This window comes from Pempheris klunzingeri, chromosome 11 (genome assembly GCF_042242105.1).
Source record: "Pempheris klunzingeri isolate RE-2024b chromosome 11, fPemKlu1.hap1, whole genome shotgun sequence".
Taxonomy (NCBI): Eukaryota; Metazoa; Chordata; class Actinopteri; order Acropomatiformes; family Pempheridae; genus Pempheris; species Pempheris klunzingeri.
This window is the reverse complement of record NC_092022.1, coordinates 4,606,508-4,632,874: the sequence shown is the minus strand read 5'-3', so window position 1 is coordinate 4,632,874 and position 26,367 is coordinate 4,606,508. Positions and strand designations below refer to the sequence as shown.

Sequence of the window (26,367 nt, the reverse complement as noted above, 5' to 3'; positions counted from 1 at the left end):
CGTTCTGTTTGAAAGTTGAAATAATGACGTTGAGGTCAAAAGGCCAGTCTTCTGATTGTAGCATAATCCAGTCTCACAAAAAACAAAGGCATTTATTTTTTTCCTCCAACAGAACAAAGAATGTTGAATTCTGGCCATGCTATTTGGCAAAATAGAAAATAGCTGGATATAGCTTAGACCTCGGTGCATCAAAGAGAGTTTGGAAACAGTAAAGCTGCCAGGCTGGCTGGAGCATTAAAGAAGATTTCAATTTTGTACAACCTTTTTTTTTTTTTTTTTTTTAAAACAACACACAACATTTCCATAATCATGGACCAGAGCGCTGCTTAGCTGCTTCCCGGTACACCTTACAGCACAGGTGCACCTACGTACCACACACAGTTTTGTCTTTACTGCTTCCGTGTGTGGCTCAGCTTTGCAATGGTCCAACATATTTACTTGTAACTGAATACACAGATGAAGAGCTTAGCCAAACATTGAAACAGCATCCAGTCGACTAAGACAATAGAGATCTGGGGTAATGACCTTAATCTTTATTTTCACTTCCAAATACTGTGTGCAGTTCAGGTAACTGGATTAAATTGAGCTTTGAGTAAAAAGTGTCTGCAGTCGACACCATTGCGTAAGTGTGTCTAGTGGTGCCATCTTGTCCAAAATCTCAATAAGACTAGTGTGTGAAATATTTTCACAACTGAATAGTGGCCAAAAAGTGTGAAAAAACCCAACTATTGGTGCAGTTGTTTCTCACTTTATCTTTAGCCCTCTATTTTAAGGAAGTTTATTCCATTTCACGGATATTCGTGACGTTTTGCTCAGACGCTTACAATAAGCACTTGTGAGCCTGACGGAGGGCCGAGCGTTCAGCTGCCTCGGGGGCCAGAGCCACCAGCAGCCCGAGATCAGAGGAAAACACTGACACAGTTAAAAGTTGTTTTCATCAGTTTCACCAGTTTCCATGGTTCGTCGCCTGGCCGAGACACGCATGACTGTTGCTCTGTGGCTTGTTCTGTACTTCCTGAGCTGAAATACCACAGGGGAACAATACTACAGTGCGTTGATCAGACAGACCTGCTCTCCTGTTGCTCAGACTCCCCATTTCAGGAAGGATTTTAGTTCATCATAATATTAGAGAGGGCTGGAGTTTCCACTTATTTTGTCATTATTGTTCTTGCAGTGGTGATTTGTACCGGTTTAGTCATAAAGGAACCATTTGTATCATTATGATGATTAAGCATTGTAATGAGTTCATTATCACGCAGCGGGCCCAGAGAAAGCAGTAATGATGCAGAATCACTTTCCGTTGTCGTTCCTTTTTTTATTTTGCCAGTCCATTCTGTAGTATTACAAACTTTCCGCTATTGGAAACCACCTCTGCCCCCCTTTGTTTAAAGAGGAGACCTCATCTGTCACTGAAACTCATTTGACCAGCTGAGAACAGTGAGTCAGTTTTCTCGATAAGCCGACAGGAAAACAACAGCCCATGTGGAGGAATGAGATAGCACTGCCAACATTTCCAGGAGTGCTCTGAGCCAACTGTTAGTTTTTTCCAGATACATGTTTTGCATTTTATTCAGGCAAGAAACAATGCAAATAGAATATAGGCAACAAAACATTAAAAATGTTGTCCTCATGCTGGTGATCTTCAAATATCACCTAATGCTTGTGAGCTCGATCATGGAAGGGTGAAGTGCTTCAAACGGTAGAAATGGCAAAGTTTTTCCAGACATATGTCAAATATTTGACGCTTAGCTTATCGGAGCTGCACTCCACTTGATCAGGATTTGATCAGGTTAATACTGCCACTCCTGGTGTTGTTTCCGGGGTCTTCTCTGTAGATAATTGACTTTGAAAATGAAAGTCACGCTTCTCTCGCTGCAGTGAGAAGTGCTATTCTCTCGCTCTCTTTGGCTGGTGAAAGGAGTAGGCTGATAAAGAGGAACAACGTGATTGCCCACTTACTAATGTGCATTGTTTACTGTAATTCCTCTCTGCTGACAGGTTAATGTAACGTAATGTAAACGGCAAGTTTGAGGAACTTTTTTATTATCAATGCCTAACGTTACCCTGCAGTATGTTAGAAAGAGGGAAAAAAATTTGTAAATTGTGGATTTCAACGTACAAAAGTCATCTTAAAATAGTTAATTGGCAGCCAAAAGACAATATCTTCAACAATAAGTTAACAATAAGTTCAATCTGAGCTGTTATTTCCAGTATGAACTACATTGAAACTAGCAGTCCCTTAAATTTGCATAGCAAAATAAGAGGTGGAAAGTATCACCATGTATTTGCTTTCAATAATGAGATTGTAATCAGTGTTGTTTTCCTGTGATCAGTTGGAACTGGACGAAATGCCTCACTGAACCACGTCTACAATATAATGTGCTTTTGTCGACGTTTTCGCTTGTTTGAAGGGAGGGAGCACACAAAACCATTTCACATTGCTGAAAAAGGATGCAAATATGTCATCCGAGTGAAAAGCATTAGTTTAAAGTTAAAGATACTGTATTTCAGTCCGTGCATTAATTTAATCCAAATTGAAAAAGGGATTATTCCATTATTCTAATCTTCTGCTCTCTGATAAATTTAGCCACATTTTTGCACCGAGGTCAGGCAAAATTGCAAAGAAGTACAGTTTCTTTGTCTAGTACAGAAAATGTGCTGTTGTTGAAGAGTCAAAATGATGGAGGCTTTCTGAGCGATAACTCTGTATCCACAATCTGCTTCTTAATTTGTGTTTGGTCATTTTGGATGTTGTTTAGTGTATTAACTAGTTTCACTTTTCCAGAAAATGTGACCTCTGTGTTTGTCTGTTGAAAAAAGGTTGGATAGTGGTTATTTATTAACCAATAATGCCTGGGACCACTTTTACTCTGTTTACTCCATGTAAATACGAAAAGCCACAGCTATGGATATCCTGTGTATTGTACCTGTTTTGTGTGATTTAAGAGCTGTCTAACTACCCTGAAAGCTTTTGACCATTTGTCATATCGCCACCAGCACTTTTGTTAATTTGTTAGTCAGCTTCTGGTGGTAACAGCATTGAAAGCAAACGGCATGTCCGGGTGCAGTGATTGCTTTAGTTAGTCATTTAGCTGATTCTACTAAGCTGACTTTCTGATGCTACACAGGAAAGTGAAGCAAAGGGGGAGGGGGGGGGCAGGTTGGGGGGGTACGCGTTTTGCTCCTCATGTAAATACCCCGGATCATCAGCTGGGCTAAAAATATCTGCGACATTACCAAAATCCACACCCCAGGGCTTGTCTGTGACCAATATATCCTGAGCAGAGGCTTTCATGCTGCGCTGTGGCTACTAAGTATATCACCTTTTTGTCGGCGGGCCTAGACGGGTGCACTTTAAATAGCCGACTAGGGCTATATTGAACTTGAGACATTATGTAAGAGGATAGAGTGGTGGCTGGATGCACACTGGGCCTGTTTCCCCTCAAGCAGCCCGAGGCCTAACCTGCAGCCCCCCAGCCGCCTCTGTCTCTCCCGCAGTACATCCAGTTTATTCTCCTCTTCCCTGTCGACATCTCGTCAGATAAAACCAGGCTATTTGAAATCTCATTCCCTTTGTCTTGTCTCTGTCTCTCTTTCACTGCCCAAGGCCAGATGCAGGGAAGTGGGGCGCCTGGTGGTTGTCAAAGGGAATCCTATTCTTGGAAAGCCCTGAGTCACTCCTGCTCCTGCAGTCATGATCTGAGGAGGGGAGGGAGGGAGGGAGTGTGGACTTAGATGTAGTGGAAGGTGCATTTTCTAAATTGCCAGTGACTGAAATCTGCAGTGCCACCAGAGATTTTCAGTGAAAATAAAAGCCTACACATAACTCACTTTCACTCACTCTAACTTGGGACATCAGTCATCCCATAGGGGTGCTGCACGAAAACAGTCTCAGTAAGTTTGATTCTATGGATCCGTACAGTGCTATTGTAATGCTGTGGTAGATTTAGTATTTTAATAGCAGATGATTAGCATCGCCTAGTATGAGATTAAACATTTTCATAATGCAAAAATGTAAATTTAATTGTCGTTTTTTGGCATGCAGACACATTAAAAGCCCTCAGCATTGATTAGACTTGAGGTTTAGTACAACATAAAGGTGCAAAACAAAATGTTGCATCCATTATTTAAAATTGGAAATTTTAAACAAGCCTGTCAGGTTCAGACATGTAATTTATATTAAACCAACCTTTTCCCAATTAGAGATTTGTTTAGTTTATAGAGGATCCCGCAACTTGCTGTATGCTGATTGGTTAGTTAACTCACAAAAATAAAAGCCCAAGAAGGGAGAGTAGCAGTAAACTTTTAATTAGAGGTTACAGGATGCTTTACGGATTATGGTTTTCAATGGAACTCGGGCTGATGGCTGTGCCGCCTCCACTGGTCACATGGGGATGTACATTAGCGTTTAGCATGGGGGCTTCATACACGAAGTCAAGGTAACTTTATATAAGACAGCTTTATTCATAAATATGGGCAAGATAAGGTTGCTGGTTAGATAGATAACTGCTGCTCTGCAGAAAGCAAGCTTTCTCTGTTATGCTATCAAGCATGGACATAAGAATTTGGCTCCATAAGTGCCTTGCACAACTATGGGGCATATCTGATCACTTGAGGGCCAATTTTGCTGAAAACATCATATGTGCATGTGATTAATTCCTGATAACAATCTAAACAACTGTTAAAATGGAAGTCTTTCTTCCTTAACAAGACCAGATCAACCTTCAAAAGTCCACCATTGGTCAACCTCCACACTTAACTTCATAATTCTGGCAATTCTGTATCCCCCAGGGCTACTTGCTCATTTTAAATCTTATTTTGAATGGTATCCTGCAGCCATACGGAAATTATAACAGGACATTCATCATATGACCTGTCAGCTTAAAATAATTTATGTATTTTCATTGGATAAAATGAATGTGTATTTTTATGTTGTACTCAAATATAGGGTAATTGAAACTGCATCAACAGCACTGGTTGTAAATATCACCTATACTGCAGTTTGGTTAATATGACACCTGAACATTTGCAATCAAATGAGCAGTGCAACGCTCTTTATATCACTGGTTCCCAGGTTTAATAACCAGGTTTCTTTCTACAAGCATTTCTTGGTGAGTGATGGCCTAAAAGTTAATCATTAAATGGAGCTCCACACACTGAAAGAGAAAGGGCAAATACATTCTGTTCTGCGCTAAGACAACGCAGACAGCCAGATCACGTAATAATAGTTTCACTGCAAATTTCAAAAAGGCTTCCCAGAAAACCAAAAGCCTTGCAGCCAGGATTGCATAAGTGACATTTTGGGAAAATGAGTTTCATAATTAAAAATAAAATGTCTTGTTTGAACCGCCTTGTACAAAAGGACAGTGCTGGAATCAGAGCCAAACTCAAACTGTGCAACAAAAAGTGCGTGGTATTTCAACCAAAATGCAAAAGGCATTTGCTTCTAGCTCTTAGTAATTGGGTCAATTTAGATTACAAAGATGATGAGTTTGATTTAAGTGAAGTGAAGCTGTGCAAAGATCTAGTCACATATTCCTCAAGCATTTTTTGATAAACGTGAATAGATTCAACAATGCTCATATGTTTAAGCTGAATTAGGCAGCTTTGCATCTTGGTGGCCTCACATAGCGGCAAAAGGTAACTTCATTTTGTGGGCATTGTGTATCCAGGAATCCTGTGATGTGACAGTGCTTTGTATCAAATAGTAAAAAAATAGTGGGGAGAGAACTTTTCATTTTCTTTAATTTAATTTCAAAATGTTTCGTTGCATTGTCTGTTTTATGGCTCCCTCTGTAAAAACACTAGAAAGCCAAATCAGATTTTGGTTTAGGCCAGTAGCACTGATTTGGCACTCACGCTATAAATGTAAAACTGACACTCATTCATAGGGATGAACATTTGCTCCCTTGTGCCATAATTGTGCCAATAGTCAACAGATTTTCCTAATTTTATGAAGCTGGCCTTGCACTTCCATATGTGGCCACAGCTCTGTAAGGTGACTTTAGAGGGAAAATGTTCTAAATAGAAAAATATGATCAATAATGCCAACATACAGACTATATACAAAGGAGTAAATGTGGCTAAAGTCCAACAGTGCCTGTCTTTTTACGGATTGTTCCAAAATCCAGAGGTCATTGTGAGGTCGTTAGATGTTAAACTGCAGTCTGCTGTGCTTTTGTTCTCTCCATTTATTTTCTATCCCATCTGCAAAGCTCCCTAACCCACCCCGTAAAATTAATAGCCTAATGGCGTACTGCTGAATTGGCTGGATTGGAGGTTTTAGCTTGGCAAGGGCTAACTATGATCTGGTGTAACTACGCCATGCACGATTAGGTGTAATCTCCAGGCACGGGCAACACAGCTGTTGCATTTAGCCTCTGACAAGATAGCAGGGACCTCTGTGAGACCTGGTACCCTGATTTGGCCCAGCTTGGTCTGGTTCGCTTTAAAGCCAGAGAAAGCCCTGCTAGCTTTAGGATGACAGAGTGAGATCCTTGGAGCTCAGCCATCGGACAGCCGCTGTCCTCTTTGGGTACGACGGGGAGAGATGGTGAGGCCAGTCTGCCAGTGCCTGTCACATTCGACTGAGGTGAGAAAGGAGGGAAGGTGGGGGACTGATAGCACTGACGGGTGCTGGTATCAGGCCTGCTCACGCTCGTCCAAATCCCAGATTAAAAGGCCCCCACCCCCTCGCTCTCTCTCCCTCCTGCACTCTATCTCTCTCTGTAACACTCTTACAAAGCACCCCCTCCTTCACATCTCTGTCGTTTCTTTCACTGTCTCTGTCTCACTCTGTCTAACCCAGTAACACTTTTACAAGCAACCGCCCCCCCCCATACACACACACACACACACACACACACACACACAACCCTCTCCCTTTCTTCTCTCTATCTCCCTCATTCCCTCCCACCCTCTCTTGTGTAACAGTGCCCAGTGCTGGATTACTAAACTCTCAGGCTGGTGAAGCAAGGGGCTGTGGCAGGCTTCGACCAGAATGGTGAGGTAGGGCAGAAACAATCCCATTCAGCTTCAGTGCATTTTCTGCTTTTGGACAACCCTCACACTTCAAACTCCTCCTCTTCCCCTAAATAATGCCTTTAATTCCGCTGCAGTTGGCTTAATTCAATGCGTAGAATCCAGTGCTGAAGGATAAGAAGTGAATTTGGGAGAGCATGTGCAGACCTCGCTGTGCAGAGCTGCATATATTTCCAGTATTTCTTTCACCTGCATTGATGTGTGTGTAGCTGCAAAGGTGGGTGTTTCAGGATGTTTGGTTTTAAAGGGGCGGGGGGGGGGGGGGGTACGTTCTAGCTGTAAAGAAGGATAAAGAGGAGTTGTGTGTGTGTGTGTGTGTGTGTGTGTGCTTTTGTGTGCCAAGACACTCTGGGGAAGGTACCTCCCTTGCCTTCAGCTCTCTGTAAACCTGACAAGGTGAACAGCGGTCCAGTAGTTGGTGGTCTTGTGCGTCTGAAGCATTGGTTCAGTGTTTGCGCCCGTCTTCATTGTTTCGATAATTTGACGAGTGACAGCAGCTCAGTGATGAGGGATTAGATATGGATTAGTGACATAAGGCATTTTTGCCCTAGTGTTATTATTTTTCCGTATGAATCTGTGTAGGATTAAAAACAATACAATGAGTAATCTGTCCACCAGCTGACACCCATAACCAGTCCTCACTGCAGTAGCCTAGATGCAGTGGCCAGCTTGATTGTATACTAAGAAAAGGGTGTGACAATTTAGATATATTGGTATCAGCATACAGTTTGCATCAGTAAAAAATTTCAAGTTATCGATCGGAATTAGTTAGTCAGTTTTTGATTTAAATAATAATTCTGCCAATTTTAGGCTTTTTCAGGCAAAGCTGCTTGTAGTGAATCAATATGTAACTTTTGATTACTTTTGTCAAATCAAAATAGTATTCTATAGAAAAACACATCTGTATTCCTCAAAGGTACCAAAAGTCAATGCATCATGCCCACTCTAGTATCAAGACATGTTAAATGACCTCTAGTCCTACGTATAGTTGGTAAGATTTGGATATGGATGTGCTGGTAGAGCACCACTGAGTGTGGACAGCTGTGCAAAATGTACTTTTTCTTGAAATTGATCTTTAAATCTTCTTGGGAGTCACATCTTATTCTAACAAGATACCTGGAAATAAAAACAATAATAAAAAGGAACAAACGATATGTCAAAATACATGATGAACTGGTGTAAAACAGGAAAAAAATGGACATTGAACAATTACCAAAAATTCCTTAGGATGCTCTTTACACTTTTTCCAATGTGGAGATTGAAACACATTTAAATTTCTTTTTCAAATTGTCACCGCATAATTTTCTATTTTGTCTTGACTGTTTCTCCAGTAGAAGCCATTGCAGACGCTCTGCCACTAGGAAACATACTTAGTATCTTGTATTGATTCACTTTGAGGGTTGTGGATAACACATGTAACACTTTCTTTCCGCCCCTTTTTAGTCGTTTCCTGTCTGTCTACAAATGGTGTGTCCCAAGCTGCGCAACCTCCCTGCCAGATTTCCAGGGATATTTCTAATGTCACAGGGGGGGCATTGTTCAATTCACCCTCCACTCTTATACAATTTTATGACTAATCCCCTTGTAATCGGTTACAGTTTATTATTTGTAAAGTTCCTCGGATAATCTGCTCTCTTGGCTCTTGGTGGAATGAGAGAAAGCGCAGCAGATCGGTTTTGCCCCCTGGTGAGGATAAGGGGGTCAGGTGCAGTCTGGGTCAAATGTCTGGCCTGGTCTGGTGTGATCTGTCTGTCGCGAGCTGGTCCAGTCCAGGGCTTCGCTTTCATCAGTTAAGGCTCTCTATTCATGCAGGCTGCACTGATATCTGCAGTTATATCAAGCAGATTTTTTATTTCATTTTGAAGTAGTTCTGTGGTTAACCTGCAAAACCTCTTAATAATAGAGGATCCTCGATGACCGCAGTGGAGAGGTGTCGTGCCCCGCGTGGGTCTAACTTCAAATATGCAACACATATCATTCCCTTCTGTACAAATCCCACCACACATACAGCATCATTATTGATTCTCCGGCAGCGTATGTCTCCCTTCACCTCTCTTCTTTCACTTTTCTCCTATTTCCTCTCTGTCACAGTCAAAACAGGTCGGGCGGCTCCGTGATTGACAAGCAAGGCAGCATGACTTAGATCCATCTGCTGAATGCAAAATTGGGACAGTTTCTTCATCTGCAAAAATGTACATGTCTGTCTGACATTTACATTTAGCTCCAAAAAAGCAATTTCAAGCCTTTTCAATTCAGTTTTTGGAAAATGTCACTCTCAGTTCATTTGATGTGAATTGTTAAGACGTTCTGACAAATAGAAGCTCCAGTCGTCCTACGATGAGAATGTCAGGCCTATACGTCCGTGTTAAACAGTGATTATATTCATGTTGTTGTGGTTTTATAAGTTACTTAACAAATGAACAGAGAGAAATGTGCCACTTAACATGAACTGAGCTTCAGACCTTTGCACCACCAGTGACCACAACAGTGTTCTGGTTTGTATTGGCCGTTCCGAGGTGACACAAGATCTGCTGAGCTGACACATGAGTCTTATTTTTATCTTACTGTCATGGGTTTGTGTCATACAGTGTACAAAAACAGAAACGCCTAAATGCTCGCCCACTGTTGAAGCTTTCAGATATTATCTTCTCAGCATGAGCTTCATGAAGGCGCTCTTGTGTCACCCGCTGCCTGCTCTCCACTGGGATATATTAATCAATAATAAGCCTTTGTAATGTGTCGGGGGTGGTGGATGAAAGGCTACAATTTAGGATGTGAAGTGCATGATTTCCATGACTCATTTGGTCTACATGTCAGTGTCAAAAACGGCTGTTTTCCCATTCTTGTTGAATCATCGACATTTACAAGCATTTCTCTTTCCAGGGCTGCAACTAAAGCTTATTTCGGTATTTGAATAATCTGGAGGCTAATTTTTCAACTCATTTGTCAATCTAACACTTCTAGTTAACAAATTCTTTTATTTCCGTTAATCAAATCAGCCTGTCGGAAATTATTAAAACTGCAGTTTGGAATGTTTTTAGGCAAATACTTGTAATTTGCGGATTCTCTATGTGCAGGTCGAGAGGAGGTGGTGCAGGGTTTTCGTCAAAGTAATAATCTATAACTTTTCATAGTATACCTATATGTCTGGGTTATAACTGCCTACGATGAGTTCATATCGTACAGTAGTGTTTCAGCCCATGTGTCTTGGAAATAAGTTTTTCTCTTACATATACATAAATATGTTTGTAATTGTTATATTTATGAAAACAGCAGCGTCGCCAGTCTCTGTTTTGACTATGTTTTTGAAAAAATTACTCTTGTTGACAGTGTTTTTTGAAAGAAAATCTCTGATGCTTCTGTGCCTTTTTTAAATTTGAGGATTTATACTGATTATTATATTGTTGCTTGGGTATATTTTCAAATATCCTTGGAGTTGAAGTAAAAGTAATGGTGAAAAAATGGTTGGGAGACTTTTCCATGAGTACAATAGTTTTTTTTCTTAATTAGTCAAACAAAAAAACCCAAATTATGTTATTCACAATATAGATCAGAAAAGTGGAGGAGCTGATACCACAGTTAAATTGACTAATCATTTCAGTTCTTGTGTTACCAGAAAAAAAAAAGCTAAAATATGTACAACTGATTTGATGTGTTTTCTTCACCAGCTACTGCAGCCCTGAGGGGTTGCGTGATTACTCCTTGGATATGATGTAAAAATTTAAAGATTCAAATGTGCTCATGGATTACAATTATTAAAACCCCAGTGTAATATCTAGTGACAGTGCTTACACAGCTAACCGACCTTTAGTTATGGTGTGGCATTGTTGTCACCGAGAGTTTCATGCTGCCTACCAACTGTGAATTAATGTTTTTACTAAAATAGCACATGAATCACAACATGGCACTTGTCAAGGTGATTATGTCCCTGCATGAATCACGAACAAAATGCACAACCCCCTGTCCCTGAAACACTGCAAACCTACTGTATATACATGTGTAGTTTCTTGTCAGCTTTCCTTTCCTTGACATACAAATGGGGCCCTGGATGCCTAATGGTGCATTGGATTAGCCAGCAATGGCACACAGTAGTTAGGGAGGTTTAACCCAATGATCCCTGCTTAAACATGAGCTCTAAATCCACCCAGCTGACGTGTAACCATTCACTGGGACATGGCTGCTGCACTTACTCACTGCGTCTTTGAGATTAATGTAGTCCTTCACTCATTTCACACAGTTTTTAATCAACTTTCCAGTGATCGCCAGTGTGTAGATGTTCGGGGTTTCACGTTTTGCGACTGTTTGTGAATAATAATATAGTTTGGTTTGGATAAGCGGCAGCATCCAACACTCCAGTAAGAGTGCACAACCCAGATAGTCAGGCAACATACCTGAGAGGTGGATGGAATAAATATTTGCATGCAGTGTTTTGCAACAGAGGAAGTAAGCCTGAGTGTCCTTCCCTGTTAAAACAAGACAGAACATACAGTTTGCACGTATGCACTGAGTCACCAAGAAACAATGCACCGAAAGAAGTGCACTACGCACTAATGCACCACCAGAATCATGATTAGGGGCATCTTTAAGAATAAGAGCATAAATGTAGTCTAGTGCATTAGTCAGACTACTACTGTTCAACATACAGTAGTTTAGGGGAGACCTACATGTACATTCATTTATAGTGTCAATAAAAAGATAGGACACCAATTGTGTGAGACCAGTCAGCTGATTGATATATATATATAATATATATATGTAAGCATGCAACCGATGTGAAACCTAAAATATAATTCATTTTGGGCTGATTTAAGTGTAATAAGTTTAATGACTTTTATGTTCTTGTTAAGTTAAGATAAATTATGATGGAGTACCACAATTTAAAAAACTAAAAATTAACATTGTCAGAGTCCTGTAAAAAAAAGAAAGATTGAGCATAATATTCATGAGCTGAAACTACTGTTACTACTGATCTATGATCAGTTTCTTTCTTAAATAATGACATGTAGCCCCATGGATAGGGCTCACATGCACTATGTTCCTGACGGTGTGTAACAGAGGACACAGGGTGTGCAATCACTGCCTGAGGATACATGTCCAATACCATGTGCGTGCACTTTTATGACCATCACTTACCGAATATAGATTTCCATTATCCATCTTCTATGAAACCCGAATTACAACTAACTGGCAGCTGTGCCTAACTCTCAAACTGAAGCTTTAAAGATACTTATTGATGAGCGAAACGCAGATCTCAGAGGCTGAAATACGGCTAAACCTTTCTTTAAACCAGCCACAAACACACAGCAGTAGACTGTCAATAAGATCCAGGCTTCTGAGCTGCAGAAACACTGTAAGACAGGCGTAAGACATGAAGCTGAGGCATCCCTTAGTCACCTTCGTTGTTAGTTCATTCTTTATATGCTCCATCTTAAAAAAAGAAAAAGTAGTGCCCTTGAAAAATGTCTGGACTTTTAGAACATGCACAGGCCCGTTAGGTCCTTTTGAAGTTTTCTCAGCAGGAGTGTGTTTATTCAGCAAAATGTAAAAATCCTACAGCTGTACAATTTCTGTTCTTACCCATGTGTATTGGGTGCATAAAAAGGGCTGCCGTTCCTATAGGCTAGTGCTAACATACATGTGAAACAATCTGATTCTGTCAGTTTATCTCATGTCTCTAACTACACTGAAATAGAGAAAAGCAAGTTTTCGACAAATGATCATAACACAATTCATCCATCATGACCGCTGCATATGAAATGTGTCAAAACACTCCTACAGGGCTGTCCATAAATAGCACTCTGAAATGAAATAGAGCAGAGTGCAGCTAAAACACTGCAGGCCATCCATAGTCAGCTAGACTGCAAAATGCAGTCTGACTGAACTTTCCTGAGTGAACTTTAACACTAAGTTTACTACACAAAATACAACTCTGTACAGTGAAAATTGCATCTGACAGTGATATGTACAAGTTTTGTAAAACTGACATGAAATAAATGACGTATTGTTTTGTTCTTTTGTCCCCCATTTTCACCGCTTTTTAGGTGGTTCCACCCCAACATCACCGGAATCGAGGCAGAGCAGCTCCTGTTGACTCGGGGCGTCCACGGCAGTTTTCTGGCTCGGCCCAGCAAGAGCAACCCGGGGGATTTTACCCTCTCTGTGAGGTAAGTGCTCACCTACAGCACACTCCCTGGTTTCCTCTCCACGTTGTTCTTGTCGTTCACCATCGGCCTCACCACTCACTACCTCACTTTTCCCACCGGTTCAAAGTTCAGCCCAGAGAACAAACAAAGCTCTGGTGCTGTCGTTTTGAGATACTGGACGGGTGATTAGAGAGGCAAGTGGACTTACATTTTAGGCACTTTGTTAGTGCTCCAATCTACAGTGATTTAGGGGGAGTCCAACTGTAAAAGCCTAAATGATCAAAAAATACACACAGCACTCAAGAGCACAAAGGTCAGGTGCTCCGTACCGTTAAAATGATTATGTGATCATGGATTTAGTCCGTGTTTAGTATGAAAATGAGGAGTTCACCAACCAGGAGGGGCTGAAATTCCTACCCGTTTGAATAGATGGCATTTAAACAGAAGGTGTTTTGTGTGAGTGTTTCTAGGAACACGTTAGATAACAGATTGTGCGATTTGGTAACATTGTGAGACAAATTGAACAGAAAATCCTTATTTGGGCCACAGGGTGGAGCTGAGGTGAGTCACACAAACAAAAGTGTAATGCCATGTGAAACCATGTCTTTTATGGCCTCAAACATATTTCTCGTAATCTCTTAATCAATTGAGAAGCCTGGTGTGTTGCAGAGAATGGGAAATTGCTGGCGAGAAGGACTCAGCACTACACGCTGTGGTGATTACAGAGAGCAGGAAACTGAGATAGAAGAAGAGAGAGTTTGAAAAGTGGCTCTTCCTTGGCAACGGAAGCTTTTAAGAGATACATCAGTCGGCCAAGCGCCTGGATGAAAGCCCGAACGCATTTGTTACTCTGTGACTGTAGCTGGAACTGCAGCATGGTTAGAGATAGGCTGTGTGTGTGTGTGTGTGTGCGTGCGTGTGTGTATGTGCGCGTGCGTGTGTGTGTGTACTGTAGAGAAGGGAAGACGAAAAGGAAGCAGCGTAGTTAAACAGGCAATAGTTTTTAAATAATGTTAAAGAGTGAAGGACCTGTTCAGGCTTTGACCTTCACTGCCTGTGGTTTGTGTGTGTGTGTGTGTGTGTGTGTGTGTGTGTGCGTGCATGCGTGTGTTATGTGTGTGTGGTGCAGTGTCGTAAATCTCACACACCACAGGAAGGTCGGTGGGGTGAGTTGTGGCCACAGTTTGTGGTCTTGACAGACTTAAACACACATACACACACACACTCACACACGCTGAGGTCAAGCGAGCCAGTGCGCAGAACCTCACCACCTGCTAGAGAAGGTAGGTCACATTGAACTTACAGGAAGGAGGAGGAACGCAGAGTTCTTATTTTAGAGAGAAGAAATGACACAAACAGTTGAATTCTTCGGTAACAGAACGTACCACTGCTTGGTTCAGCACACTGGCCTTTGATTAGTACAGATATGTCTGGTATGCCACATGATGGCTAATGTTATCTACTGTTTGCAAACTTTAGATATTGAGCCACTTTACAGCCTCAGAACTCGTCTCAGCTTCCAGCTACCATTAAACAACGTTTTCGCATTCACCAATATCCTGTTTTTCGCTGGCCACTGTTCCGCAGAAGTTAAACAGGCTCGCTTGAACATCGGTTTCAGCTCCTTTTTTTTTCTCCACTAGCTGGGAAGTGGTACCTTTTGAATTAGTAAAACTTGGTTTTGAAAGTGAATCTAATATTGCAAGATTACAAACACGTATAGGGGACGTTTTAAAGCTGTGTTTGTGGTTGTACTGTGCAAAAAGCAAAAAGGATTCATAGTATATCAGGTTATCTTGCTAAAAAACTAGATTTAAACTAATGACTTTTTTTAAAAAACATCATTGTATCCGTATCTTATATTAGTGAGTGCTTTATATGTTATTACTGGGCATATAGAAATACTACAGTACAAAAAGTTATCTCTGATATTTGAACAAACAGCCCCACATACAGCCTCCTTGTCAAAGTGACAATATGGTATAGCAGTGAGCACTTCATAACACGTTTGTCCTGCTACTGTTTTTTCTGAAAATGAACTAATTCTATCAATACCTACTAAATTGTAGACACATTTTACATCTCCAGTACGCCTCCATCGGCGCAAAATGAAATTAGTGAAGTGTTAAAAGTGTTCAAATGTAGGTCATACGATTCTATAATCTCTTGACTTTCATGTTCACAGAAGGTTTTTTTTCCTAATATCTGTTAAATATAGAAAATATTGGAATATAGCCTCTTGAAGATAATTACTTAATTACCCTTTATCTACGGAAGCTATATCATGCTACCTAACTCAGTCTCAGCTTCTACACGCACACGCACACACATTGTCTTATCAGAGCAGAGGAGAGGCTAATTAGCCAGTCATTAGCCAGGTTTCATCTTACCAAGGCCATTATGAGCGGGAGAGTGACTGTGAACGTTTGGCCGCAGTAATGGACGCTGAGGGAGTCTTTTGCCCCGCTCTCTCTCTCTCGCTCTCTGTCTTATCTTCCTCTCTCTTATCTCCACCACCTCTCTTCTTCTCTGATCCACGAGGTGAGCAGAGGAAGCAGCGGTTGGACAGAGCTCCTGCGGAAAAAGTGTCTGAAGGCTGAAGTCTGAGAGGCTAATGAGAGCTTTTTGAGGGGTTTGAAAATGTAATCAGTTCAGAGTTTCATAAAACTCAAAGAGGGAGAAAGGGAAAGTTTGAAGCAGAAAAAGTTTGGCCATAATTTATATCTAACTCCAACTCCATAAGGAGAGCAGTCTGGTCAAGTTTTCTCATTTTTCATGCTCTTTATACACTCTAAAGACCCCGAGGAGGAATTTTAAGGGCAATCTTAAGAGAGAATTTTGCAGGGCAAATTACCACAGAGAGCAAATGGATTTTCTCCTAGCCTCTGTGTTATATAACGCTAGCCTGGCTTTACTTAGATGTGTTTCCTCTGCAGCCAGGCTATTTATAGTTTTACACAGTCAAGTAAAAAGCATCATTATTGTGGATGTCAATTCAGTCTATCAACATTAACTGTATTTAACTAGATTCTCCCTCAAGTCTTCATTTCCAACATTCCTTAACAGTTTCTTAATTCCTTTGTTGAACGTGAATGGTGCGTTCTGGCATCTAACCTCCCACATCATGACCCGGCCCAGTTCGACCCCCACAGCTATAGAATAGCGGCATTAGGTGTGTGCCTGGATCTGACAGTGTTTCTGCCTTCCTGATGCCTGTAAACACAGTAGGCCTATTACATGTACCACGAATACACAACGTCCGAACAGTGGCTGCTTCTTGTGTTGGTCAGTTGAAATATGGAACTAAACATATCCATATTAGCTCTAATCCTAATGAAACTGTGCCAGCGCTTGACCCCTTAGATCCAACTGCTGAGATCTGTCGTACATTGTAGAAGTGAATTTTATCTTTATTGTCAGGTTGTACCCGTTGTCTGTGAGCTAAGGTATCTTATACTAGTTATGAAACAAATAAGATGATTTAAAGTTTCGTTTGAAGCTTCAGAAGTGAGCCCACTGCAGCTGGGGAAATAGTGAATGCACATAGTTCAAAAAGATGTCTGCTTTTTACCAGGCAAAGCCGTTGATGTACGCCTGCTTTTTCCACACCCTATCAGGGCAAGCTCTTGAGACCCAGAGCGCACTGACATCAAACCTCAGTTGCAATGTCAGGTCAGATTTAAACATGCCTCCTCGAGGATTTCGGCTAGAGCCCAGCATGGCAGTCTGTAGAGTTGCAAATTGAGAAAATAGACCAAAACTTTATCACCCTCAATTTGATAAGTGGACTGGATACGGTAAAAGAGATTTCTCAGTGGTGTCTAGCTGGTTGAATGAAAAATATTGGTTGGAATAGCTTCAGGGCAAAGCAAGAAATCATTTCTATGTTCTGGGATTTGTACTTGCATATTTATGTGCATTTCTGAGCAATGTATGTCCCAGTTGTGTGTATTTGTGTAATTCTTATCAGTGTATTAGCTTGTGTTGTCATAGTGATACAATTTATCTCTAAATCTCTCTATTTTGAAGGTTTCAATGTTCTGACCAGAAATTTTTGACACAAACTTTTTCACACAAACTCTCACACTCAATTTCTGATGTGATGTTGTGATAGAAAGAAGCTGTGAAGAACGAAGTGACATTATGTAGGTTTGTGCGTTTGCTCAATTGGTCCATCAATCCAGACCGGTTTATAGGATAATCAGATAATCTAGGACAAACGCGTGTTACCTGTATCATTTGTTTTATTCATAAAGTAGGATACCATGGCATCATCAAATTAAATACATGCAGCTGTAAAGACTGGCGTGAATTCCACTGCCAATTCTCACATTTATAAACTAGTTTTCTTCTTCTTTTGCTAAAAGCTACATAACCAAATAAAGGTTTCTTTGCACACACATAAAAGAATTTTTAACATATCCTGGCTTTATGTGATTATCACTTGGAACGAAACAGTATTAAGAAGAGATTAATCTAGCTCGCTGTTATCAGTGAAACCATCTCCCGTAACTGTGAGCAGAATTTAAGAATGCAGTCTTTTTTCAGTCATGCAATTTTCAGGCAGATAAACGGCCTTTGCAGCTGAAATAATCATACAGGATGTCGGTGAGAGGATGCACACTGATTTAAAAATGCAGAACTTGGGTCAGTAAGGAGAAATAGATGTGTATTACAGTTTAATTCTACATTCCCAAGTGTGGCAGGTCTAAAAATGTTATAAAGTAAGAAGAAATGATAGACAGTTACCTGAATTACATTACTCCCCATTTTTTAAGGTAGATTTTTGTAGGAAAACGTCTCATTTTACTAAAATGTGTGATAATGAGGTGTGCAAACACACCACAACAATTTGCCAAAGGAATATGAAGCTACTAACATGAGAGGAGTCAACACTGAGGGCTCTGAGTGCCTATAAAGCACTCTCTTGTGCTGTAAACATTTTATAAGTGCATGAATTAATGCACATCAGTAGGATGGAACAAACATTTTACTAACTACAATAGAGTCTATGTCCTAGTTCACTCTTTATAATTTGCCATTGTGGCGTCATTGACACTTAGTGTGTAAGAATGCTACATAGAGCAGCTGCAACCTTAGGCTCTTTTCACTGTGCTGAAGTGGTTATTTGTGTAGACGGGGGGGGGGGGGGGGTATCTTACAGTGCAGTTTTGGTGCTTTGGTGATAATTTCATTATGCTGAGCTTCAATTATTTTACTTTCACTGTGATCAACTGGTGGATTAGACTTAGCTACTCCTGCTTCTATGCAAACTACCTCTATCAATGTAACGCCGCATGCTTGGGCTGTGCATGTATGCATGTATGCACAGCCCAAGCATGCGGAGGGATTTTAAGCCTTTATAAACCCAATAAATAGGTTACTTATTCGTGTGTATGTATGGTTCAAATGAAACTATTACAGCCTGGAACTGCATTAAGTCGTTTTTTCAAAGCTAAAAAAAGATTTACATGAATCTTTTCAAGGGAAATTGCTCCGCACTACCAATTTGCTGTACTGAGCTGGAAATTATCCAAAGACTATGCAAACAAACGTAGCGTCACACATGGCAGGCATCACTACTGGGATAAAAGAAACACCTGCTATTTGCAGCTAGTTTTTTTTCTTAATAATTGATTACACTTATTACATAATATTAATGAACTGTACCATATTTTTTTTCAGCAGAAATATTCAGATGATGTATACATGTGTTCAGTCTGTCGCTGTTGATCAAAAGCTAAAGTTTTACTTCAATCAGGCACAAAGCAGGCTGTCTAAAACTGTACAAAGAGACTTGCTTATATTGGCTCAGCTACCACTAAAAGAGCAACAGATTGTGATGATGGCGTGGGCCATCTAATCAAGGTGACGTTTCTTTCTTTCGCAAAAATTTGGAGAAAATGACAGCATTCAGTGATCTGTTGAAATAGACAGTAGAGAGCCAGAGCCACATGGTGCTGACCTTTGCTGCCTGTATTCTTCCTGTAAAGACGACAGTCAAACTAGAATAAATCCACAAATCTTAGCAGTGTCTCAGGGAGTGCATTTGGAAGTGAATGATAATCTAATGGGACGTGTTTGGCTCATTCCAAACATATTATGTTAATGGTGTTAAACTCTGAGAGAAAAGGGGGCTTTGGCCCGAGAGTTGAGGAGGGGCCTTTAACAGGGCCATAGACCTGTGGCACCCCGCCAACAGCCACTAATAGAGCCATAAAGCAATTACCAGGAAATACTGGAAGAGAGGGATGGAGGGAGAGAGAGAGAGAGAGAGAGAGAGAGAGAGAGAGAGAGAAATGGATTATGGGGCAGATGAAAACAAGAGCGAATGAGAGGATTTACAGCATGGTGAGTGGGAGGATGAAAAGAAGGAAAACAGGAATGTGAAATTCATGAGGACAACAAGAAAAGTGATGGAGGAAATAGGATTTGTGCCATTTGATATGACCATTAGCTGATTAATCAGTTTGCAGAGAGAGAGAGAGAGAGAGAGAGAGAGAATTGTGTCTCAACCAGCAGATCAGACTGTACTGACTGCCTGGCTAACACCCCTGTGGTCCCTGAAACTGTGTTGTTGTTTGTCGTCATACTTAATATGTTTACAGGGTGTTTTGTTTATTTCTGCTAAAGAAACATGTCAGACGAAGTCACTGGAGATGGAAAGTGGAAAAACAAGTACATTCGGCAATTGAGCTGTTGAGCCGCATCTCGCTCTTCACTTGCTTCCAGGCAAGATATCTTTATAGAACAGAGCTGTATATACGTGTGTGTGTGTGTGTGTCGGTGTGTGTCGGTGTGTTTTCAGTTTTGTGTGAGCCTCTATTCAAACCAGTCAGAAGACTTTGAATATGCAAAGTGGTACCAAATGTTTTCTGGCTTATCAGTTTTTTAGCTCGGCAGCCGCATGCTTTTCTGCTGTATTGTTCTGCAATCACGATACAGCCTTCCTCCAAATACATTAGATATGAAAACTACAGAGTATTAAAAAAAAAAAAAGGGATGATCCCTTGTGAGAAGATTTGTGTTGTTCTGTTTATAGAAGCCAAAGTGAAAAATATTCTGTCTGTGATAAAATGGATCAGTGTTTTTTTAAATCACTGCGGCTTCATGGCTTTTTCTCGCTCGTTCTTTCCTGCAATAGTTTGTTTGATCCCTTGGAGTGTCGGCACAGATGGAAAATGTCCATGTTATTTTATGATGTTTAACAGATATACACCTGACTATATATAACAATGTGTTCAGCTTCGCAAGAAAAGCTCCAGTATTTCAAAGGCAGTTCATTTTTGAGAAAATTAGGTTCAAAGTCATAAAATGGGAGCAGATGGCTCAATAAGCTGGCCATTTCTATAGTGTATATGCATTTATGCTGTGTGAATGTGTGTGGGCGACAAAGTGTGTATGGTCTTGATTTTGTTTGTGTGAACGTATACTGTATGAACATGTGAGTGGGTGGCTGTGTGTTCACTGTTTAAATATCTGCAGGGTGCAAGTGAGCAAGAGGAAAATACGAAGAGGGAAAAAAAGCTGAGTGCTTTTTGGACTGAGTCCACCTCTGTTTACATGTATGAGAACTAACCGAGTGATTGAATTCCCACTGTGGTTTTTCCCACTCAGGCGGAATGATGAGGTGACCCACATTAAGATCCAGAACTCGGGCGACTACTACGACCTGTACGGAGGCGAGAAGTTTGCCACGCTAGCCGAGCTGGTGCAGTATTACACCGAACAACAGGATCTCCTGCGCGAGAGGAACGGCCATGTCATCGAGCTCAAGTACCCACTCAACTGCAAGGACCCCACCTCTGAGAGGTGCCAACAAACTCACGCTACCGCCCACACATGCAAATAAGCTCACATTTGCATACAGCTAAGGACTATGTGGATAAACCCATATAGACACAAATATACATATAAACCTCTCTAAGGTTAGTCTGGTGTATTGCTCTTTTATCTAAACTCATTACATCTGCATCAAAGTTTTTCCCTGACCACAGACAGTTATTTTTATTCTTACAGCTTCAGGGGCTGTCAGATTATAAAGCCTCATCCTGCCATTAGAAGGAGCCAAACCACCTGAGAAATGTTATTAGTCTTGCTTTCAGTGCAGTTACAGTATCCTGTTATGGCCTAAATGCTGTTTGTGAGGCATTATCATCCTGCAGAGAACAAGACTCTAAGTAAAGTACTGAATCCTTGTAATTTCTTGCAATTTGGTTAGGAAAATAAAGGAAACAATGTATTCCTGCATCTTAACTCAGCTTGTCCAGGCGGAGATGCTTTGATATATTAGCATTAGGAAAGAATCAGCCATTAGTTCAGTGAATATGTACCAATACACACGTGTGTTTACACGTACTGTTTGTGGGGAGGATGCATTATTCTGTACACATGCACTCCCACACGTTAAATTGAGTTACATTTCACATCCACATGCATAAATAGTGCCGTATTCCCAAAAACATCTTCAAACAAACTAAGTGGGTGGTGCTGCTGCTGTTTTTGTTTATGTGCACCAAGTATCCACACACTAACATCCTTCCAGAGAGTATACACAGGTTGGACGCCGCTGTGTACTTCATCACACCTACACAGCTTCAGGCTAAGGCAGCTGGTGTATTAATGCCAGGAATCCACACATGCACTCACATGCATACGGGAAGAATTTTAGAAAAGCTACGTGGCCATATTTATATCCTCATCTTTAGTATTGTCTCGTGCTAAGCAGGTTATGTACATTTTTCGTTTCCTCCACATCTGTGCATTGCGTTGTGTATAACAGGGCTTCTATTTGGGTCTGAGAACAACTTGTGATCTATGGTTTTGGTTTATGTGGTTTTTCCATTCTACATACGTCTCTTACAGCCTCCTACACGTTCGCGCTCACCACACCGAAAAAAAACGCGCGCACACACACACACACACATGCAGGTTTTTCATCTTTACATCAGCAACTGAACGAGGCTGCAGCAATGCAAGAGACGCCTTCATTCTCGAGTAGGAGTCTACGCTCACAATACACATATGGATGTGTTCAACCCTAAAGCAACAGTATGAGACTTTTTCCCCTGAGTGTGGAAGAATGTATTGCTAGTCCTCCCCCTCGGTATGACAAGTTTCAGTCTCTCAACTCTTTTTTTTTTTTTTTTTTTGATAGTCTGTCTACCTTGAAACAGCATGTAGCCTGAGGCTGAGCTTCTCCGTCTCCGCAGGAGTTGAAGAGGCAGACAGTGAACGCAGCCAGTCTGAAATAATGAACGCTGTTGTTTTTGAACAGGTCTTGCTTGATGCATGTCTTTTTTTGGTGTCTTTTTGCTGTTGTTGTTGTCGTTGTTGTTGTTGTTGTTTTTGTGACTCCCATTGTAAATGGTTTTGACCCCGACTGCCTAAACGTAACTGCACTTAAAGCGGCAATAAACAAGATTTTTACATTACCGGTGCTTCAAATGACCATGTGAAAACAACGTGACAGTGTGAAAGGGCCTTTATAGAGCTTTATAGTGAGGTCCCGCTCCTTGTTTAGCCGTCCGTCACAGAACTTGACTGTTCTGATTCACTCTCACCGCTCTCATCGTGTCGTTTTTGGCCGCAGCAAGTAGTTGCTTTCAATGAGAGAGCTCTAAAAATCCACTTTACACTTCCTGCTCAGACGGCAGGCGTGACGTGGACTGCGAGGCTCTTGAACAGGCCCTCCAAAAGGTCTCATGTGACACCGATTTTAATTGCTCTTCACTGGCTCAGAATACAATTCAGAGTTCTTGTAATCTCTTCTGGAGCTCTGCATTGTCAGACACCGGCCTAAATCAGAGATCTACTGCAGCCCTTTGCCACCAGCAGGTCACCAAGGTCCTCCAATCAGGGCATGCTTGTTCTTTGACTGAGACTTGAAACAAAAGGAGGCCGTGCTTTTGAGGTTGTTAAACTTTGGAACTCTCCCTTTAAACATAGTGGCCACTGTGTATACAGCTAAGCTGCTAAAGGCCCATTTCTTTTGACTGGCCTCAGTGTATCTTTTTTATTTTTGTAATTATCTCATTTTATGGTGTCATCGTGCTTTATGTCCGTGTGTATATATTCACCATGTGAAGCACTTTGTGACATCTCTGCTCTTGAAAGGTGCTACATAAATAAAGTGTGTGAGTCACTTACTTATAGACAAAGTCAGCGAGTAGCTGGTGAACACAATGAATTATTTAGCAGGTAAAGAGCCAGATATTTCCCTTAAGAGTTAGTAGACAGGTGATTGGACTTACATTCATTAGATGGCCAGAAACTCTCGACTCCAAGTGAATGCTAATGTTGCCTCATAACTGCTGGTTGTGTAAATTAGCAATTTATTGCCAAAAAAGTTACCATACCAATGTAAAAGAGATGATGTCAATATTGCACTGACAACCTGCTGCTCCGAAGTGGCCAAAGACAAAAATCAGCAACTGGAGGTTTCAAGTTAATGTTAACAGAGTGGGGAATTCAAACGCATGAGGTTAAAACTGATTCAATATAATATTTATTTGTTGTTTAATATGGAAAAAAGTAATATTGCAGCATGAATAAAATGAAATGCATCATAACTGTGTGTGATGATAATATCGATAGTAATTATGAGGTGATATCAGTTGATAATGTGGTAAAACATAAGTTTCCAAATGTACGGTCAGAATTTATAGTTCTCAATATGTTTAAATGATTTGTTGATTTTCATGTTGGGGAAATGTCACAAATTATATGATACCTTCCTTCATGTCGTTGGTTTGTATGTTCAGCCGTTGAAGTCACTGAGTGTTGTCTCTGGATGTGTGTGTGTTTGTATGTGACCGTCTGTTCTCGCTCCTCTCCAGGTGGTACCACGGGCACCTCTCTGGACGAGATGCAGAGAAACTGCTCACAGAGAAAGGCAAAGCCGGTAGCTTCCTGGTACGGGAGAGCCAGAGTAAACCGGGCGACTTCGTCCTCTCCGTTCTCACCAATGAGGAGAAACACGAGAACGTGGACCGTAGGACCAAGGTCACCCATGTTATGATACGCTACCAGGTGAGGCCACTCAGTTCGGGCCACTTGAAATATATGGAAAGCTGAATTGACGAGTAAGACGTTTAAGACGTGGAGGTTTATCATGCAAAGACTCCCTGAGTTCATCACTCGGTTTATGGAATACTGTTGGTGCTTTCAAGTCGTGTATGTTAACCAAAGCCATGATTCGGTTTTGGACTCCAGGAGCTTTTGCTGTAGTTGAATTTGTGATGTTTGTCTCCAGCAGGACGGAAAGTACGACGTGGGCGGCGGTGAGAGGTTCGACACCCTGGCTGACCTGGTGGATCACTACAAGAAGAACCCCATGGTGGAGAAAAGTGGCATTGTAGTGCACCTCAAACAGGTATGGAAGCAGGTGAATCGTGCGCACGCAGGTCCTTGAAGGCATGGAGTTGCTTGTGTACGCTAGTTTATTCAAACCACATGAGAATGTGAGTGTCACATTTAAGCTTTTTGAATTTAGAGCAACTTGTTTTGCTCCTTTAATTTAATGGCCCTGTCCCAACGACAGCCTTTTAACGCCACGAGGATAAATGCAGCCAACATTGAGAACCGGGTACGAGAGCTCAACAAAGTAGCAGACAACTCTGAGAAACCCAAACAAGGATTCTGGGAGGAATTTGAGGTATGTAGCCACAAAACTGCCTTTCAGTTATGATCAGTTATCATTTTTAAAAACATGGGGACGTTTATATCTCAATCAATGTCAATTCCAGTCGATATAAAGGTTCTGTGTCGAGGCTCCAGTAAAGAGCCGGATGGTTTGAGTCATGTAAATTACTCTTTTGACTGCCATCATTTATCAAATTTTCCCCATTGGAAATTATTTTGAACTTCTTTATTTTAACAGCTTTCTTGTTTTACCTAGTAACCTAGAATACAGACTATTTTCCAGAGCAGTTCGTCACATAAATGTCACATAAAAATGATCTTATAAGCAACTTTTTCCATGACTTTCTAGGCATATCTTTTTGTGTAGGCTTACATCTTTGTTTTTTCCAATGAGTCAGTTGTTTTCTTGTCTATAAAGGGAAATTCAAATATGTTTATGCTGCCTTAATCTTTGAGTAATAGTGCTGGCTGAAGCTCATCTTGTGACGTGCTCTGTTTTTGTCATTTTGATGCAACTGACAGGTCACTAATATCAGTCATTTCTCTTGTGTCAGTGAAAATGTTACCTTGAATTATTATTTAGCATATGTGGTTACAATAAGAGGTTGTTACAGTTTATGTGTGTCTACAAGATTATAGTTACTGATCAAGTGTCTGATTGTTGATTGTTGGATGTCTGGATAACGTATACACAACATGTACTTGTGCTTTAAATCGGCTACATGATGTGAGTTATTTGGAAATTAATTAACTTTGGTGTATTCAAACGCTAAAAACACTTGTTCATTTTGTTATTTTAACTTGCAGAACACGGGAGTTGTAGAACAGCAGATTCTCGTGTTCTGCAAGGTAAAATTAGTGTTTTTGTCAGTAGAGTCTGGTGGACTCCATTGTAAGAGAACAGTAGACCAGACTGTTTCTGGTTAAACAAAAAGGATTTTACTGGTCTATGGCTTTAGAGATCCTTTCTGGAATGTTATCAGACAATGCGAATAAAAATCAGAGCTTGTCAATAGCAAAAACAAGCACTTTTAGCTGGCTGAGGCTATCTATTGTACCGGTGGCAAAACTTTTTTTTAACTTCTAGTCATTTCGAACGCAAAATATGTAAAAATGTGGCTCAGGTCTTAAAATACTGAAGTTCCACTTGCAGATATTACTTGGTTTATCTGGTGTAGATAGATGCTATAATTGATTGACATATTTCATCCTTCAAGAGCTCATATGAATCAAAAACGAATGAATGTTGCATGTATGAAAGGAGAGCTTTTGAGCGCTGGTTTTGTTTGAGGGAAACTCCTGTGCTGAAACGCTTCCTCTGAAGTGTACAACCTGAGCACTGACACATTGACACAGTTCTCCTGCTCTTGCACTCCAGGGTGACCCCTGCTGTATTAAAGGCCCACTACATCGTCAGCCCTGTGAAGTTTTCTTGAAAACAAAAGTTATGGTTATTATAATGGTTTCTTTCTCGAATGCATTTCCATTAGCAAGAATAGATACAATGTCATTGGTGCAAGTGAAGGTCTAAACCTTCTCC

The 26,367-nt window shown here is 40.8% G+C and overlaps 1 protein-coding gene across 2 annotated transcripts in view; it reads left to right on the top strand.

Moving 5' to 3' along the window:
• Positions 1 to 26,367, top strand: part of ptpn11b (protein tyrosine phosphatase non-receptor type 11b) — a 35,041-nt gene that overhangs the window by 1,701 nt on the left and 6,973 nt on the right. The window contains exons 2-6 of one of the 2 annotated variants that reach the window (XM_070839304.1): positions 13,083 to 13,205; positions 20,802 to 20,996; positions 24,023 to 24,215; positions 24,442 to 24,558; positions 24,727 to 24,840. In XM_070839304.1, the coding sequence (XP_070695405.1) occupies positions 13,083 to 13,205; positions 20,802 to 20,996; positions 24,023 to 24,215; positions 24,442 to 24,558; positions 24,727 to 24,840 (742 nt within the window). Of the gene's footprint in view, positions 1 to 13,082; positions 13,206 to 20,801; positions 20,997 to 24,022; positions 24,216 to 24,438; positions 24,559 to 24,726; positions 24,841 to 26,367 lie in introns of both variants that reach the window. The other variant, XM_070839303.1, reaches the window with a different exon arrangement.